This window comes from Loxodonta africana, chromosome 2, assembly GCF_030014295.1.
Source record: "Loxodonta africana isolate mLoxAfr1 chromosome 2, mLoxAfr1.hap2, whole genome shotgun sequence".
Taxonomy (NCBI): Eukaryota; Metazoa; Chordata; class Mammalia; order Proboscidea; family Elephantidae; genus Loxodonta; species Loxodonta africana.
Window position 1 is genome coordinate 57,280,442 of NC_087343.1, and position 19,573 is coordinate 57,300,014.

The window sequence follows — 19,573 nt, forward strand, 5'->3', positions numbered from 1 at the left end:
TTTAATTTCTGCCTCTGTCTTCACATGGTATTCCTTTCTGAATGTCCCTTTGTGTCATCTCTTTTATAAGGATACCAGTCATCGGATATAGGGCCCATCCTAAATCCAGATGATATCATCTCGAAATTCTTAACTAATTATATTTGCAAGGACCCTATTTCCAAATAAGATCACATTTTCAGGTTCCAGGTAGACATATTGAGGGTAGGTGGCTGGAGGGAGGGCACTATTCAACTCATTGCATCAACTCTACATTCCTGGCATGAAGTTTATTTGTTCATGATCTATTACCCTATTAACACACTAATAGGTTTAATTTGCTCGATTTTTGTCTAGAATTCTTACATGTATATTCATGAGATATATTGGTATATAGTTTTATTGTAATGTCCTTGTTTACATTTGTTATCAAGATAATGCTTGTCTTAAAGGAGGTGCTGAGAACTACTCCTTCCTCTTTGCTTTTTAGCATTATAAAAAGGTCCTTTGGAGCAATTTATCCACTGCAATACATCATTTGATTTCTTGGCTTCTGCATGCAGGGGTGTTGATTGTGGATCCAAGTAAAGTGAAATCTTTGAAAGCTTCAATATTTTCTCCATTTACCACGACATTGCTTATTAGTACAGTTGTGAAGATCTTTGTTGTCTTTATGTTGAGGTGTAATACACATTGAAGGCCATGGTCTTTGATCTTCATCAGTAAGTGCTTCAAGTCCTCTTCACTTTTAGCAACAAGATTATGTCATCTGCGTATCACAGGTTGTTAATAAGTCTTCCTGAAATCCTGATGCCGCGTTCTTCTTCATATAGTCTGGCTTCTCGGACTGATTGCTAAGTATTCAGATTGAATACGTATGGGAGAGGATACATCCGTAACACACACTTTTTCTAATTTTAATTCATTCACTATCCCATTGTTCTGTTTGAACAAATGTCTCTTGGTCTATGTACAAATTCTGCATGAGCAGGATTAAGTGTTCTAGAATTCCCATTCTTTGCAATGTTATCCAGAAATTGCTATGATTCACAGAGTCGAATGCCTTTGCATAGTCAATAAAACACAGGTAAACACCTTTCTGGTATTCTCTGTTTGCAGCCAAGATCCATCTGACATCAGCAATGATATCTCTCCTTCAATATCCTCTTCTGAATCCAGCTTAAATCTCTGACAGTTCCCTGTTGATGAACTATTTCAACCATTTTTGAATTATCTTCAGCAAAATTTTACTTGTGTGAGATATTAATGATATTCTTTCACAATTTCCACCTTCTGTTGGATCATCTTTCTTTGGAATGGGCAAAAATATAGATTTCTTACAGTCTGTTGGCCAGGTAGCTGTCTTCCAAATTTTTTGGCATAGACTAGTGGGCACTCCCATTTTTGCATCTGTTCGTTGTAACACCTCAAATGGTATTCTGTCGAGTCCTGGGGCTTTTTCTTGCCAATGCCTTCAGTGCGGTTTGGAATTCCTCCTTCAGGACCATAGGCTCTTGATCATATGTTACCTCCTGAAATGGTTCAACATCGATCAATTCTTTTTGGTACTGTGACTCTGTGTATTCCTTCCATCTTCCCTTGATGCTTCCCGCATTGTTTAATATTTTTTCATGTTTGGCATAAGTGGTTAGTATGTAAATTTGACAGTCATATTAAGTTGTCTTCCTTGAAGACACAGGATTTTATGCTATCACTGTACTTCAGGATGGATCTTGAAATACTCTTTTGGATGATGAATGTGATACCATTCGCCTTCAGGCTGTCATTCCTAGCACAGTGGACCATATGATTTGATTGCCCAATCTAAAATGACCAATACCAGTACATATTAGCTCACTAATGCCTTGGATATCATTCTTCATGCAATCCATTTCATTTTTGAAGACTTCCAATTCTTCTAGATTCATATTTTGTACAATCCACATTCTGATTATTAACAGATGTTTGCGGCTATTTCTTCTCATTTTGAATCATGCCACACAGGCAGTTGAAGGTCCTGAAAGTTTGGCTCCATCCAAATCATCATGGTTGACTTTACTCTGAGGAGGCAGCTCTTCCCCAGTCATATTTTAAGTAACTTCCAACCTGACAGGCTCATCTTCTGGCACCATATTAGACAATGTTCTGCTGCTATTCATAAGGTTTTCGTTGGCCAATTTTTTTTAAAAGTAGACCATTAGGTCCTTCTTCCTGGTTTGTCTTAGCCTAGAAGCTCCACTGAAACCTGTCCACCCCAGGTGACCATGCTGGTATTTGAAATACCAGTGGCATTGCTATCATATGACAGTAACACAAAAGCCACCACAGTATGACAAGCTGACAGACAAGTGGTGAACTTTGTTTGGGGCTGGATATTTTTTACTCCCATCACAATTCAATTTAATTCACCTATTTGGCCTGTGGAAAAAACAGATGGATCTTGCAGAATGAGAGTTGATTATCAAAAACTTAACCAGGTGGTGACTGTAATTGCAGATATTGTTACAAATGTGGCTTTATTGCTTGAAAAAACTTATATATCCCCTGGTATGTGGCATGTGCCAACGGATCTGGCTAATGCCTTTTTTTCTCCACACCTGTTTCAAAGGACCACCAGAGCAGTCTGCCTTCAGCTAGCAAGGCCATCAATACACCTACACTGTCCTATCTCAGAAGAATGGCAACTCTCCAGCCCTATATCACAATTTACCCTTCAGGAACCTTGATTACCACCCCCTTCCATGTGATGTTACTGTGGTCCATTACATTGATGACATTATGCTGATTGGGTGTAGGAAGGAAGAAGTGTCAATGGCTCTGGATTTATCGGTAAAACATTTGTGTGCTAGAGGGTGGGAAATTAATCCCACAAACACTTGGGTACCTTCTGCCTCAGTGAAATTTCTAAGAGTCCAGTGGTGCAGGGCATGTCAAGATATTTCTTCTGAAGTGAAGCATGAGTTGTTACATGTGGCCCCTCCAATAAACAAAAGGAGGCGCAATGCTAGTGAGTCTCTTAAGATTTTGAAGGCAACATACATCTCATTTAGGTGTGCTACTCTGGCCTATTTATCAAGTAACTCAAAACTGCTAGTTTTGAGTGGGACCCAGACCAAAAGAAGGCTCTGCAACAGGCTCAGGCTGCTGTATAAGCTGCTTTGTCACTAGGGCCATATAATCTGGCTGATTCAATGGTGCTTGAAGGGTCAGTGCCAGATAGAGATGCTGTCTGAAGTCTTTGGCAGTCCCCTACTGGTGAATCACAGCATAGATTCTTACAGTTTTAGAGTAAAGCTCTGCCATTCTCTGCACATAATGACTCTACTTTCGAGAAACAGCTTTTGGCTTGTTACTGGGCCTTAGTAGAGACTGAACATTTAACCATGGGCCACCAATCACTATACAGCCTGAGCTACCCATCATGAACTGGATGTTGTCTGACTCATAGAGTTATCAAGTTGGACATGCACAGCAGTACTCCATCATTAAATGGAAATGGTAAATACTAGGTCAGGCTTGAGCAGGTCCTGAAGACAGAAGTAAGTTGCATAAAATGGCCCAAATGCTCATGGTCTCCACTCCTGTCACATTACCTGTCTTCTCCCAGTCTGTGCCTATGGTCTCATGGAGAGTTCCTTATGATCAGTTGATTGAAGAAGAGAAAACTCATGCCTGGTTTACAGATGGTTTCATGTGATATGCAGGCACCAGTCAAAAGTGGATAGCAACAGCATTGTACCCCCTTCTGGGACCTCCTTGAGGGATATTGAAAGTCCTCTCTCAATGTGCAGAACTTCAAGCAGTGCAACTGGCTGTTCACTGTTCACTGCTGCTCGGAAGGAGAAATGGCCAGATGTGCAACTGTGTACTGATTTATGGGCTGTCACCAATGGTTTGGCTGAATGATCAGGGACCTGGTAGGAACATGATTGGGAAGTTGGTGACAAGAAGTATGGGGAAAAGGTCTGTGGATAGATCTCTCTGAATGGGCCAAAGAACTGAAGATATTTGTGTCTCACATGAATGCTCACCAAAGGGTGACCTCAGCAGAAGAGGATTTTAACCATCTAGTGGATAGGATGATGCATTCTGTGGAAACCAATCATCCTCTTTCCCTAGCCACTCCTGTCATTGCCCAATGGGCTCGTGAACAAAGTTGCCATTGTGGCAGGGATGGAGGTTATGCATGGGCTCAACAACATGGACTTCCACTCACCAATGCAAACTTAGCTACAGCCATGCTGAATGCCCAATCTGCTAGCAGCAGAGACCAATAATGAGTCCTCAATACAGTACTAATTCTTGAGGTGATCAGCGAGCAACCTGGTGGCAGGTTGATTATATTGGACCACTTCCATCATAGAAGGGGTAGCCTTTCATTCCTATTGGGATAGGTTCTTACTCTGGATATGGATATGCCTTTCCTGTATACAATGCCTCTGCCAAAACTACCAACCATTGACTCACATAATGCCTTATCTACCATCATGGTATCTCACACAGCATGAATTCGCATCAAGGGACTCACATCACAGCAAATGAAGTATGGCAATAGGCCCATTCTCATGGAATTCAATGGTCTTACCATGTCCCCCATCACCCTGAAGCAGCTGGCTTGATAGAACAAGGGAATGGCCTTCTAAAGGCACAATTATGGCACCAGCTAGGTCGCAATACCATATAAGGTTGGGGCAATATTCTTCAGGAGACTATAAATGCTCTAAACCAGTGTCCATTATATGGTGCTGTTTCTCCCATAGCCGGATTCACAGCTCCAGGAATCAAGGAATGGAGATAGGAGTGAAACTGCTCACCATTACCACTAGAGGCCTCCTGGCAAAATTTTTGCTTACTGTCCCTGCAACTCTATGCTCTGCAGCTCTAGAGGTCTTAGTTTCAACTGGAGAAATGTTCCCACCTGGAGACACATCACTGATTCCATTAAACTGGCAGTTAAGAATGCCACTGTCTTAGTCATCCAGTGCTGCTATAACAGAAACGCCACAAGTAGATGGCTTTAACAAAAAGAAATTTATTCTCTCACAGTCTAGTAGGTTAAAAGTCCAAATTCAGGGTGTCTGCTTCAGGGGATGGCTTTCTTTCTTTGTCAGCTATGGAGGAAGATTCCTTGTCCTCAAACTTCTCCTGGTTGAGGAGCTTCTGAGGCACAGGGACCCCGTGCCCAAAGGATGTGCTCTGCTCCCGTGCTGTTTTCTTGGTGGTAGGAGGTCCCCAGCTCTCTGTTTGCTTCCCCTTCCTTTTATCTCTTGAGAGCTAAAAGGTGGTGCAGGCCACACCCCAGGGAAACTCCCTTTACATTGGACCAGGGATGTGATCTGGTAAGGGTGTTACAATCTCACTCTAATCCTTTTAACATAAAATTATAATCACAAAATGGAGTACTGCCACAAAATACTGGGAATCATGGCCTAACCAGATTGATACACACATTTTTGTGGGGACTTGATTCAATCCATGACAGCCACCCAGCCACTTGGGCTTCTCATGCCTCTGGATCAACAGGCAAATAAGGGAGTTAGCATATTGGCTGGTGTGACTGACCCTGACTACCAAGGGGAAATCAGATTGACATTTCAAATGGAGGTAAAAAAGAGTATGTTTGGAATACAGGAGATCCCTCTGGATGTCTACTATTACTACCATGCCCTGTGATTAAAATCAATAGAAAACTATAGCAACCCAATTCAGATATGACTACTAATGGCCCAGGATCTTCAAAAGTGGAGGTTTGGTTCACCCTGCCAGAAAACAAACCACGTCCAGCTGAGATGCTTGCTGAGGATGAAGGAAATTCAGAATGGATGGTGGAAGAAGGTAGTTCTAAGTACCAGTTACTACCACGTGAACAGTTGCAGAAACAAGAACTGTAAATGTTATGAGAATTTCTCCCTTGTATGTGTGCATCACATATTTTTGTTTTCTTTACTCATAAAATATAAGATGTAAACAGGGCTAGTGCATTTTTGGTTGTATGCATGTTAGTTGTATCATGTTAGGCATAAGTATGCCTCTGTAATTGTCTTTATTTAGAGCTTGTGTACAGTTTAAGGAGCTGTGTACAGGTTCCAGCTGAAAATCAGCAGACTGTGATGATTAAGGTTGTGTGTCAAGTTGGCTATGCCATGATTCTCAGTTATGTGGCAGTTATGTAATGATGTAGTCATACTCCATGATGTGATCTCATGTGATCAGCCAATCCATTGTAAGGGGAGTTTCCTAGGTGGCATGGCCTACATCCAAAAACATATGGACATTCTGTCAAAGCTTGCTTGCTTGCTCTGGATCCATCATCTAGCTCAGCATCATCTGATCTCTGGTTCTTGGGATTTGAGCCAGCAGCCTGTTGTCTTACCTACCAACGCTGGATTCATCAGCTTCCACGGCCGATGAGCCAACAGCCTGCCATCTCACCTGCCAATCTTGGATTCTTCAGACCCTACAGCTACAGGAATCAGGAGAAGTCTTTGGCCTGACACTTGACGCATGGACTTGGGACTTGCAGCCTCTCCAACCATGTGAGTCATTTCTTTCAGATAAATCCCTCTCTCTCTATATATATCCTTCACTGGTTTTGCTTCTCTAGAGAGCCCAGCATAAGACATTGTCTTAGTTATCTAATGCTGCTATAACAAATACCACAAATAGATGGTTTTAAGAAACAGAAATTTATTCTCTCACAGTTTAGGAGACCAGATGTCCAAATTCAGGATGTCAGATCTATGAGAAGGCTTTCTTTCTCTGTTGGCGCAGGAGAAAGGTCCTGGTCTCTTTGAGCTTCTGCTCCTGGGCAATCTTCATGTGGCTTGGCATCTCTCTTTTCCCATCTCTGATTTCTTGCTTGCTTATTTAATCTCTTTTATATCTCAACAGAAATCAACTAAAGATACAACCTAATCTTTCCTCACTAACATAACAAACATAACCTAATCCTTATTAACATAACCTACTCCTGCCTCATTAACACAACTCATTCACAAATGGGATATAACCAGAGGCTGAGGGTAGAATTTACAACACATATTGTTCGAGGACACAATTCAATTCATAACATTCCACCACATTTTGGCCCCCCAAAATTCATGTCCTTGTCATGTGTAAAACCCATTCACCCCATCATATCATCCCAAATGTCTTAAATCGACTCCAAGTCCAAAATCTCATTTTCTGAAGCATCTAAATCAAATATGGGTGAGACTTCAGGCATATTCCATCCTGAAGCAAGATTCCTCTTCATCTGTGAACCTGAGAAATCTAGAATACAAGTTATCTGCTTCTAAAGTACAATGGTAGAACAGGCACAGGTAGACATCTCCATTACAAATGGGAGAAATTGGAGGAAAGAAGGGACAACAGGTACCCAGCAAGTCCAAAACCCAGCAGAACAAATCACATTATTTCTTAATACTTGAAAATAATCCTTTGTTCCCTGAGACCAGTTAGGCAATGGCCCTGCCCTCAGACTCTGGGTGTTAGCCATGCTCTCTGTGTGGAGGCCTCTCGGCCCTGGACTTCAGTTCCACCTTCCAGGCCCACTGGGATGGCAACTCAGCTCCCTCAGATTTGGGCAGCCCTATTCCCCCTAGTCCACCTGAGTGGCGACCCCATTCCCATGGCCCCAGCAGGACCCGTTATTTTGTCCCTTTGGCGTGGCAGCCCTGCCCAGTTAGCTTTGGGTGGTAGCCCCTTTCCCCTGGCACATCTTAAAGGCAGCCCCACATTCCATGTAATGGTTAAGACTGTGTGTCAGCTTAGCTGGGCCATGACTCTCAGTCATTTAGCAGTTATGTAATGATGCAGATGGGCAGTTTTGTAATGATGCAGTTTGGTAGTTATATAATTTGACAGTTATGCAATGATGTAGTTATCCTCCATTATGCGATCAGCCAATCAGTTGTAAGGGGAGTTACTAGGGGTGTGTTCTGCATCCACTACATATATATGGACGTTCTGGCAAACTTCAATTGCTTGCTTTTGATACTACATCTGGCTTGTCATCATCTGACCTCCAGTTCTTGGGACTTAAGCCAGTGGCCTGTCAAATTGCCTGCTGATCTTGGGATTCATCAGCCTCCACAGTCTGTGAGCTAGCAGCCTGCCACCTTACCCGTCAATCTTGGATTCGTCAGCCCCTGCAGCTACATGAGTTAGGAGACACCTCCAGCCTGAGGCCTGACCCAGAGACTTGGGACTTGACAGCCTTTACAACCACATAAGCCATTTCCTTGAGATAAATCTCTCTCTCTCTCACTCTACATACATACAAACACACACACACACACACACACAAAGACAGAGAGAGATACACACATTTATGCTTCACTGTTTTGCTCTCTAGAGAACCTAGCCTAAGATACTCGTGAACCGAGCTGGCAAAGATCCGACTCTCTGATACCTAGGAGGCTCGTCCCCCGCCCCTTTGAGATCCAGAAGACCATGGTCCCACCCTTGGTGGACGTTGGATATTTTTGTCTTCTGTAAAGCTTTCCAATTTTCCCAGGCAGTATTTTACCCCACCCCTTCCTCATCAGCTTTCCTGCCATTAAAGCACTGTTCTTCATCTTCTACAACAGTTCTACATTTATTTTCTCTAATTTGTACCTTTCTTTTCTCCTTCACTGTTAGAAGAAAAAGAGGAAGCATTGGGAGTAGCAAAAGCCCTAGGCTATCGTTTCTCAGCTACTGACATTTTGGGCTAGATAATTCTTTGTTGTGTGGGCTGCCTCGCGCATTGCAGAACTTTAAGTGGCACCACTGGCATCTACCCATTAGATTCCGGTAGTGACCCCTACTTCTAGCTGTGACAACCAAAAATGTCTCCAGATATTTCTGGATGTTCACTGGGGGACAAAATCGCACCTGATTGAAAACGACTGCCTCAGGCTGACTTTCCTTTGCCAGCTTAGGAAACAACAGGGTAACTTGATGAATGATCTCTTACATAGACTACCCTCTGGGTAAAAATAATGAGAGAAGATTCAGATGATATCTTTGATACTGTTTAGAGAGTATATGATCAACAAAAGTAGGCTAGAGTGACATTTCATAAACTGATGACACTTGTTGGGCCTGAGACAAATTCATTCAGTCACAGTAACACAGGATTGGTTTGTTTTAATATTCTCCCGAGGTTGACTTATTCAGTTATCACTGAAACAACCAGCCAGGGGGATACAGAGTACAGCAATTTAATGCTCTTCAGCCCTCTTTAAATCTTTTTTGCAAACAAAATATGGTATTTAAAATTAAAATAAATAAACTGACTGAATCCAAAAACAGGAAGGAGGAATGGATGGGAAATGAAACGTACGGAACGAGAGGCAGAAATCAAACAAATAGCATAAGAAACTAGAACTTCTTGGGGATGAGAAAGACAAAGGGATAGAACCCTGGCGCAACACCCACCTGTGGTCGACACGACGTTCTCAGGGCTTTCGCTACACAGCTTTGACAACAAACTGGTCTTGCCAGAACCCGTGAGTCCTATGCAAACCAGGTCATATTCGGGTCGTGCAGGTGGTGGTCCCTTGCAGCAGAGTGCTCTAAAACACTGCCAAGAGAAGGAGAAAACAAAAAAACAGCTCTTTTAGAGAAGACTGTGGAAACAAAATTAGTAACATTTAAAATAAATAAATATTAATAAGTAATAAATTCACAGAAAGTCCAAGCTACACTTTTCGAAAAACAAGTCTCCAGGAATCGGCAGATTACCACTTGAGATGTTTCAACAAACAAATGTAAAACTGGAAGCACTTACTCGTCTAGGCCAATAAATTTGAAAGACAGCTACCTGGCGAACTGAATGGAAGAGATCAATATACATACTCATTCCAAAGTAAGGTGATCCAGCAAAATGTGGAAATTATTGAACAATATCATTAATACCGCACGCAAGGAAAATTTTGCTGAAGATCATTTTAAAACCGTTGCAGTAGAACATTGACAGGAAATTGCCAGAAATTCAAGACAGATTCAGAAGATGACGTGGAATGAAGGATATCATTGCTGATATCAAATGGATCTTAGCTGAAAACAAAGAATACCAGAAAGACTTTTACCTGTGTTTTATTGACCACGCAAAGGCATTCAACTGTGTGAGTCATAACAAATTATGGATAACGTTGCGAAGAATGGGAATTCTAAAACACTTAATCATGCTCATGTGGAACCTTTACATAGACCAAGAGGCAGGTGTTTGAACAGAAAGAGGGGATACTGCATGGCTTAAAATCAGGAAAGGTGTGCATTAGGGTTATATCCTTTCACCATCCTTATTCAATCTGTATGCTGAACAAACAATCTGAGAAGCTGGACTATATGAAGAAGAACTCAGCATCAGGACTAGAGGAAGACTCATTAACCATTAACAACCTGTGATATGCGGATGACACAACCTTGCTTGCTGAAAGTAAAGAGGACTTGAAGCACTTACTGATGAAGATCAAAGACTACGGCCTTCAGTATGGAGTACATCTTACAATAAAGAAAACAAAAATCCTCACAACTGGACCAATAAGCAACATCATGGTAAGTGGAGAATATATTGAAGTTGTCAAGGATTTCATTTTACTTGGATCCACAATCAATGCCCATGGAAGCAGCAGTCAAGAAATCAAAAGACGCATTGCATTGGGTAAATCTGCTACAAAAGACCTCTTTATAGTGTTAAAAAGCAAAGATGTCACCTTGAGGACTAAGGTGTACCTGATCCAAGCCATGGTATTTTCAATTGCCTCATACGCATGCAAAACCTGGACAATAAATAAGGAAGACCAAAGAAGAATTGATGTATTTGAATTATGGTGTTGGCAAAGAATATTGAATACACCAGGGACTGCCAGAAGAACGAACAGATCTGTCTTGGAAGACATACAGCCAGAATGCTTCTTAGAAGCAGAGATGGCAAGATTTCATCTCACGTACTTTGGACGTGTTATGAGGAGGGACTAGTCCCTGGAGAAGGACATCATGCTTGTTAAAGTAGAGGGTTGGTGAAAAAGAGGAAGATTTTCAACAAGAGGAAATAACACCGTGGCTGCAACAACGGTCTCAAACACAGCAATGATTGGGATGATGGTGCAGGACCAGGCACTATTACGTTCTGTTTTACACAGGGTCACTATGAGTCAGGATTGACTGGATGGCATCTAACAACAAGTAGTTAAATAACTTATTAATTATAAAGAGAAAAACGGTAACTTTAAAGTGGTAAAACCTGGCAGACACCAACCACCTTAATCAAGTCATCAATGTTAACATCTCCAGGTATGAGACACATAGGAACTCCATAGTCCACCCTTCTGCTGTGATGGACGCGCTGACAAGTGTACAATAGCATTATGCAGCCTTCCTGCCAAAAATGGACATTTGAATCTAAGCATGAGGAAACTTCAGACAAAAGCAACCTGAGAAGACGACTGCCAAACAACTGGTCTGTTCTCCGCTAAAATATCAGTGCCTTAAAATTCAAAAGGGAGATGAGGACCCATTCCAAGTTCAAAAAGACTAATTAAGCACAATAATGAAATGCAACATTTCCAGATTGGATCCTGACTCATGAGGGAAAAATGCTGTAAATGACATTTTGGCAAAATTATTGTTGTTGTTGTTAGGTGCCGTTGATTCGATTCCAACTCATACTGACCCCATGGCAACAGAACGGAACACTGCCCGGTCCTGTGCCATTCTCAAAATCATTGCTATGTTTGAGCCCATTGTTGAAGCCACTGTGTCAATTCATCTGGTTGAGAGTCTTCCTCTTTTTTGCTGACCTTCTAACTTTACCAAACGTGATGTCCTTCTTCAGTGACTGGAGAAAATATCATATTAGATAATAGTATTGCATAATGTTAAACCTCCTGGATTTAATTATTACACTGTGTTTATATAAGAAAAGTAAATATCAGAAAATACACAGTTAAGTATTTAGAAATGAAGGGTCTCGATATCTGCAATTAACTGGTTCAGAAAAATTCTAAATCTCCATCTCCATTTCTTTACCTAAGTAGTCCTTGGGTGACGCAATGGGTTAACGCACTCGGCTGTTAATGAAAAGGTTGGAGGTTCAAGTTCACCTAGAGGCACTTTACAGGAAAGGCCTGGTGATCTAATTTAAAAAAATCAGCAACTGAAAGCTCTTTGGAGCACAGTTCTACTCAGATACACATGGGGCTGTCATGAGCCGTAACCAACTTGAATGCAACTCTTAAATCTCTATCCCTATATGGGGACAGTGGTGAAGCAAACATGGCAAAATGTTAGTGACTGGGTGAAGCTAAGTGAAGAGTATATAGGAAAATTCTTATACTAGTCTTATAAATCTTTGAGATCATTTCGAAATAAAAAGTTTTTAAAAATCATCAATGAGAATCACTGCCTAGAAGGTAGTTATTAAATTGTTTTGAGTCACCTCATCTTAGGGTGCTATGAACTGTTGTATAGTCTATGCACCGCACAAGACTGTTTACTCTGCGAGGGTTAAAGACAAGGAGATTCGAGATATGGGATATCATTCATGCAGTTTTTATTAGTTTTGAGAATCTTTTGTACATGTTCTAAATGTCCATCTTTTCCCTTCCTATTTCCTTGGTGTCTTTGCCAACTTTGGTGATATTACTTAATTGTTGTTGTTACCACCTCACCTTTTTTTGATCTTTACTTATTCAATATTCATTTACCAAACCAAAAAAAAAAAAAAAAGACCCGTTGCCATCAAGTCGATTCCAACTCATAGTGGCCCTACAGGACAGAGTAGAACTGCCCCATAGGGTCTCCAAGACGCAGCTGGTGGATTTGAACTTCCAACCTTTGGGTTAGCAGCCAAAGGCTTAACCACTGCACCACCAGGGCTCCATCCATTTGTTAGGGTCCAACTGTATGCCAACTTTCATAAAAGAAAGAAAGAGCAAAAGGAGGGAGGGAGGAAGGAGGGAAACTTCTGGGTCATCTAGAGATCATGACAGAAGAGACCTATAAAAAGCCTGAGCTGATTCTGCTCATTCAGAGAAAATCCCAGGATTAATTGGCTGTCATGCTTTCATAAATTAAGCTTGACAATTCCTCCCTCTCACTTTTCATAACTAGTCAGTCAATAAGTTTGGTCCATGTGACCTCTGAAATAGTTCTAGAATTTGTCCCTTCTCTCCAGCCTCAGCTACCATCACCTGGAAAACATCAACATTCTCCCAACTGACCCCAGCATATTTTCTCTTGCCTTCTCTATTCTCCACACTGTAGGCACGGTAATCACTTATTAAAGATGTTATCTGTTTATATCTGCTTAAACCCCCTCAGTGACTTACCACTGCTCTTGGGTCTAAACCCTTACTATGGTCTACAAGGCTCTCCACAATCTGCTCCAGCCAACCTCTCCAGCCTCATCTCCCATCACTCTCCATACTTTTTCCCTCTCTGCCCCCATTCTAGCCATGCTGACTCTCCCTTACCTCAAGGCATTTGTGCATACACTTCCCTTTTCTCCCAACTCTTGGCTTAGCTAATTCCTCTTCAGCCTTCAGGCCTCAGCTTAAGAACCCTTCCTTAGGGCAGCTGCTTTGATGCTGAGACCAGGTTAGCAATTTTTGTCCAGCTCTCACAGCACCTTGGTGAACTCAGCACACTGAGGATTACAGTTTCTTATTCACCACCAGTCTGTGAGAGCCATGTCTGTCCACCTTCATCCCAGAATCTCCAGTGCCTAGTGGAGAACCTGGCATAGAATCTATTCTCAATAAGTAACTGTTGAATGAAGAATAGATGACATTTACATTTCACCTAAAAAAAAAGAAAATGCCAAGGCTAATGGAAGCTTGATCTATGATCTCTCTCTTTGGGGCCCCTCGGCTTCAGAAAAATAGTGTCAAGCTGAAAGAAACCCTTCACTTGCTCACTTCATTTCATTGCCAAAAGTTATTCCAGTTCCATAAAAAAAAAAAAAAATTGGATTCAATCTACAGGATCTTCTTAGTAGGATAAGGCTTCTTTTTGTCCTAAATTCACTTTTCCTTGGCTTTTAAGAGGCTCTGCCTACTTCTGGTTAACAATGCTATGATCATCTAATCCATGCTCCTCATGGATTTATTAACTCTAACCATATTTCCTCTAGTGTTTTCAAGCCCAAGGAGTCGTAATTATTCTAATTTGCCTTCATATAGAACCCCTCCTACTCCTTTGTCCTATTAGTTGCTCTTCTTTGGCCTTACTTTAGTTTCATTATGCTTTCTCCAAAAAGATTAAACAGCATTCTAGATGCCAACACATAACATCCCAGATTCGTATGAAGACTGGCTGATATTATCTGACTTTTTGCAGCCTTTTTTCCTATCCGGAAACCCTGGTGGTGTAGTAGTTAAGAGCTGTGGCTGCTAACCAAAAGGTAGGTAGTTTGAATCCACCAGGCGCTCCTTGGACACTCTATGGGGCAGGTCTAATCTGTCCTATAGGGTCGCTATGACTTGGAATCGACTTGATGGCAACGGGCTTTTGGTTTGTTTTTTTCCTATCCCTGACAAAACGAGTCTCCCTGGTATATGATGAGAGCTTTCTAAGAGTTTTATTTTATTTGTTTATTCCCTAAAAGATACCCACTGGCTAGCTAGCAGCTACTGACACTTAGGAGAGCTCAACCAGGTACAACTATGACAGGCAACTAGTCCACAGTCATATCTCTTTCTGGACTGCTTTAGTCCTTGATGATGAAACCTGTCTTGTTCTGGAGACTTCCATTTTGCTCAGCTCCCCTGTTAGAATTTCCCCAGAATCTCTCCTCGTGGGAGGCTGGCCCAACTACCCTGGTCCAAATTACCATTTTAATCTTAAAAACAAAAATGAAATTGTATGTGACTATCACACTGCCCTGTTTAAATTACTTATACATCAATATTACTCAACATATTTTTCCAAAAGTTCCACAATTTCATGTTCATGTTCTTTTAAAAATTCACAGTGTAAAAACTTTGTAGTCACGCCCAATAATAGCCATATCACCTGTTAATTTCTAGTGGACATTCTACCCCACTCTCTTCTTTTCTCATCTATCTGTATTCTCTCCAGTAATGCCATCTCTAATCTCATGGTTTCAATCATGTAGATAGTAAAGATACCCAACATGACATCTCCTTCCCAACCTCTTCCCTGAATTCCAGGCTCTGCATTTCCAACTGTTCTGGAATAACCCCAACTAAATCTGAAAAAAAAAAACAAAAAACTTCCCCCAAAACTACAGGCTATGGAAATGAGGTATTTTGACTGCTAAAACATAAAGGCTAAATTGACACTTATTACAAAGCAGAATCTCTGAAATAAATAAATAAGACTATGGCTCACAAAAATGGTGTCAGATTTTGAGCCAACTAAATAAGACCTTTAAGAATATGCTTAAAATGAGAAATGTTCATGTTTTTAAAGTCAGTTCCTTAAAAATGGCATTCATTCTTTATTTGCTTTTTCTTTTAAAATTTAATGAAGCTTTGGATCTCTTACTCAATTTACTTAAAATTACTCATTTTGGCCTCCAGACTATACTGTACCAAAGTTCATTGTGTTTGTCTCCTAAAGCAGTTCTCGCATTGTTAAGAGTAAGCCCCTTTCACTGTTGTACAATGCTAAACACAATGCTGTCGGCAGTCCTGACAGCAAGCAGCAAACTCAGACTTCATTCCCAGGCCAGACACTAACGCATTGTATAACTCTGTTTAAGTCCCAAAAACCTAGCCATGCTTCAGTTTCCCCATGATTAACCAGTAAGTAACACTTTAACACTATCTACCAATTCTTTTCTTCAGGAGGATATTGTGGGGTATGGGTTCAATGTATTATGCTACTAAGAAAGGCACCATTATAACAGGTAAATAACTGTTCATCATGACCTCATTTTTCAAAGCTAGCTCCGGTGATAGTTACCTTGGACCAGGGATAGGGAGCCCAACATGCAGCCCAGACTGTGGCACTTTCCCTCCTATTAGCCCACAGCCACCTCCCCCTGCTCTGTCTGATCTTAGCTCAACCCTAAACACTAAAGACACACAACCCTTGGCCCTCACTTGCAACAGGGAATAGAGAGCAGGGCCAATCTGCATTGTAAGTACACCCTCTAGGGGGTGCAGCCAAGGTCATGGTCCCTGTTGCCTAGACTGCATCAGTTCACAGGCCTTTTTACATAGTGTCAGCTAAGAAGAACCCCGTATATCCATGCTATTATGGCAGGACACAGGATGTTCTCCCCTAGCATGCATCCACAAGCTTCTACCAACAGTAAAAAAACAGTGTGTGTGAGAAAACAGTGCACCAAGGTCTTGAGAGAATGCAATATTGCAATCACCAGTAATAGTCCTGTCTTGTCATAGACTTTGAACAGACCATAGCTGAAAAATGGATTGGCTAAAGAGTATAAGCAAATACCTTAGGAGTACTTTGCTTATACTTTTTAGCTTTTCAGGGAGAAGGAAGTTCACTACATGTACTATAAAGAAAAAATAAGCAAAAGATAAAAATGCAAGGGTAAAATGAAGACTTGCATTTCAGTGTGGTGCCTACCACTAAGGCAGCAAGATCATCTTTCAATGCCCTCGTTCCATTTGGGGACAGTGTCGAACATTTGGGAGATTTGGCAGAGCGCTGTTAGGTACCGAGGGAATAACCAACAAATCGACACTGAAAGCACTAATGAAGCACTGAACTGTATATATCTCGCTTCCCTCGACATTTCCACCTTTATCTGACTCCACTTACCCTCTAAATAACTCACCAGTCCCTCAGTCTCAGTGTTGAATGTTTCTGCTGTCACCCTGGTGCTGTGCACTCAGCATGAAAGGCCCCCCAGTCCCTTCATACTTGATGAATTCCTCTTTGAGGTTCTGCTCAAATGTTGCCTCTTCTGGGAAGCCTTCCCCAATTCCCAGAGAGAACTAATCCTTTCTTCCACTCCTTGGTCCTTCACACACACTTGTAGCACTGAGTTAATATAGTGCCACATGTTTTTGTTTTTTTCCTAACTGTAAGTTTTATTAGACGATAGAACTACACACACAGACCCAAAGACATATTTATCCTTGATCCTATTATTGGTTCAAAGCATTTAATTTTATAGCTACCAAGGGTAGTCAGGCGCCACAGCAGACGAGCAGAGACATCCTGAAAATTCACAGTTCTCCGTAGAGTCTGGCTCAAAACCCTCCCACTCTGGCACTGGCCCCTCGCATTGCCAGTATTTCCTACCATCCTGTGTCGCTAAATTCCCAGACTTCTGGGACATGACATTTGTTTCAATTGATGCTCTGTTTTTCATCATGAATACATGATTTTATTCTGAGCATGATTTCAATTTGACTGAAGCTCTGCATAGTTGCTGGAAAATTTTCTTCAGTCAGCTTTGGGACGTCACCCCCAGCCACACAGTCACTGCCTGCGCCCTGCACTGTCTCCTCATTTAAACATGGGTCACGCCAGACAAAAATGCAAGGTCCCCTATGACAAATAACCGGGTTTTGTTTTTTTTTTTTTTAAATGTGTAGCCCTCAAGTAGGATTTGGTACAGTGCTCAATAAATACTAATGAGATTAACAACAAAAAAAAAAAAGAAAAAAATCAATGAATTAGTATCCAAAAGCAAGAGGAAGCTCACCCATAATTTTTAGTGGATGTATTTCTTAGGCAGATTGGTTTCAAAACCATAAACAACCAACTGTACACTCTGGTCCTTACCAACTCACATAATGTAAAAGAAGGTTTTAAAAAGATGTCAATTTCTATAAGCGTTTTCTAATATTAAACATATTCAATGAATAAAACATGAAGAAGTCTCTAAATATTTAAAATTATCTGATTTAAAATATTTTCCAAGTCTCTAATAGTCAAATATGAGTCTTTCTTGAAAATACAATCAAAATGTGTTATAGGATTTGTAAGATCTGTCTGAACTCTAAAGGAGACATGAGGACAAGTGGTGTCCTGATAACTTAAAAACAAAACCAAAGGCAGCTAACACTACTGAGCACCAACTTACAGTAGATTCTCATTATTCGCAGCAGCTGGTTTCTGTAAAGTCAACATGAACATCGGGTTACTGAAGACTAAACCATTGCTCCTGAGTGACATACAGAGTTGGGTTCCCGTGAGCCTCAGGTCACAACATTTGTGTCAACCCATCAATACGTAACCTTGTTTTATGTGTGTTTCTGTTTAGACACCTACTTACTATACATTGTTCATTCATTAACATTGCATTTATGGCCAATAGCACTATAACTCATGCCTGAACAAAGCTGATCGAACACATGTATTTTATTTGTAAGGCACACCACAGCCTTCTTGCTCTTAGGAACACTAGACAGCACTTCAGCACTATGCTTGGGGATCATTTTAAGCAACAAAATCAAGAACAAAAAGCACAAAAATGTGAAAAACATGTCACCCAACAGACCACGAAAAGAACATTTGTGTATAATATGAGAGCTGAAACAAGAAGGCAGAGTGATGCCTTGTTCAAGCTCAGCTGGGAACATGCTCTTCTAATGACTCAAATTTTTCACTGCTCCACACATGTCTGCAAATGACCACAACAACATTGTATTGACTTTGGGGTTACAAACACTTTCAAAGAGTAGGAGAATCTGCAAACAAAGAATCCGAACATAATGAGGATTGGCTGTCTAAGGGATTTATGTGTACTAATTAATTTACTCCTTAGAGCAACCCAATGTGAAAACTACTATATGATTCCCATTTTAAGGTCAGGAAAATGAGAACCAAAGATGTTAAATAACTTGTCTAAGTGGAGCCAGGATTTGAACCCCAAAAGCCCGGCTTCAGAACGGTTAGTTTTCTGAGTGACTAGAATGCGTCTAACATCTGAGGGGATATCATATAGAGGTGATGTTAGAGGCGCTCTGTGTAGAAGGCCACATACAGATGAGAAAATATGCCAGGAAGCTAGTAAGTGGCTGAGCTGTGGTTCAAGCCAGAGCTGTTCATTTCGAGTCTAAGATCAGAGGATCAGAAGCAGGGGTTTCTGTTGTTTTGAGGAGATGAAAGGGTGCTTAAGTTTGCCTGTGTTTGAGAAGACGCAAGTCTTTGCATTCCTTCCTTACTTGCACCACCAGGTTTCTGCCTAAAGTACCTTTTATTCCAGGATAAAAGGACCAGCATCTCTCCCCAGTCTCCAGTCAGTAGAAAACTACTACTTGGTTCTTTCTTTTAACCCTTCCTTATCCTTCGGAAAGGACAAAGCCTGTCTATTAAGAGAAATCCAGGCTGGCTGCAGAGATTTCTGATTCCAAGCAGGACAGGAAGGGAGAAAGTCTCCTTGGGGTAGTCCTCATTTTCCTGAAAAAAGTACATAAATAAATGCTAAATAAAATAAAATGTATTCAGGGACAGTATGAGGGAAGACTCACGAATAAACTTGAGTTCTGTGAAATACATGCGAAGGATTGCCTGCAGTGAAAGCAATCTTTTAGCCAATCCTTTCTATTTTGAAGAAGAAAAATGAATGTTAAATATGCCCTGATGTCGTGGCTCTTGCAAACAAGTGCAAAGAATAACAGTTCAAAATGGCACTGACAGCAACAGAAATAACAAG

General features: G+C 41.1%; 1 protein-coding gene across 2 annotated transcripts in view; it reads right to left on the reverse strand.

Moving 5' to 3' along the window:
* ARL15 (ADP ribosylation factor like GTPase 15) overlaps positions 1-19,573 on the reverse strand; it is a 528,587-nt gene that overhangs the window by 315,327 nt on the left and 193,687 nt on the right. For both annotated transcript variants that reach the window (XR_010318523.1, XM_010588142.3), the window contains exon 2: positions 9,403-9,547. Coding sequence is in view for 1 of the 2 variants with exons in the window: in XM_010588142.3 (XP_010586444.1) it covers positions 9,403-9,547 (145 nt within the window). In the remaining variant the exon portion in view is untranslated. The remainder of the gene's footprint in view (positions 1-9,402; positions 9,548-19,573) is intronic.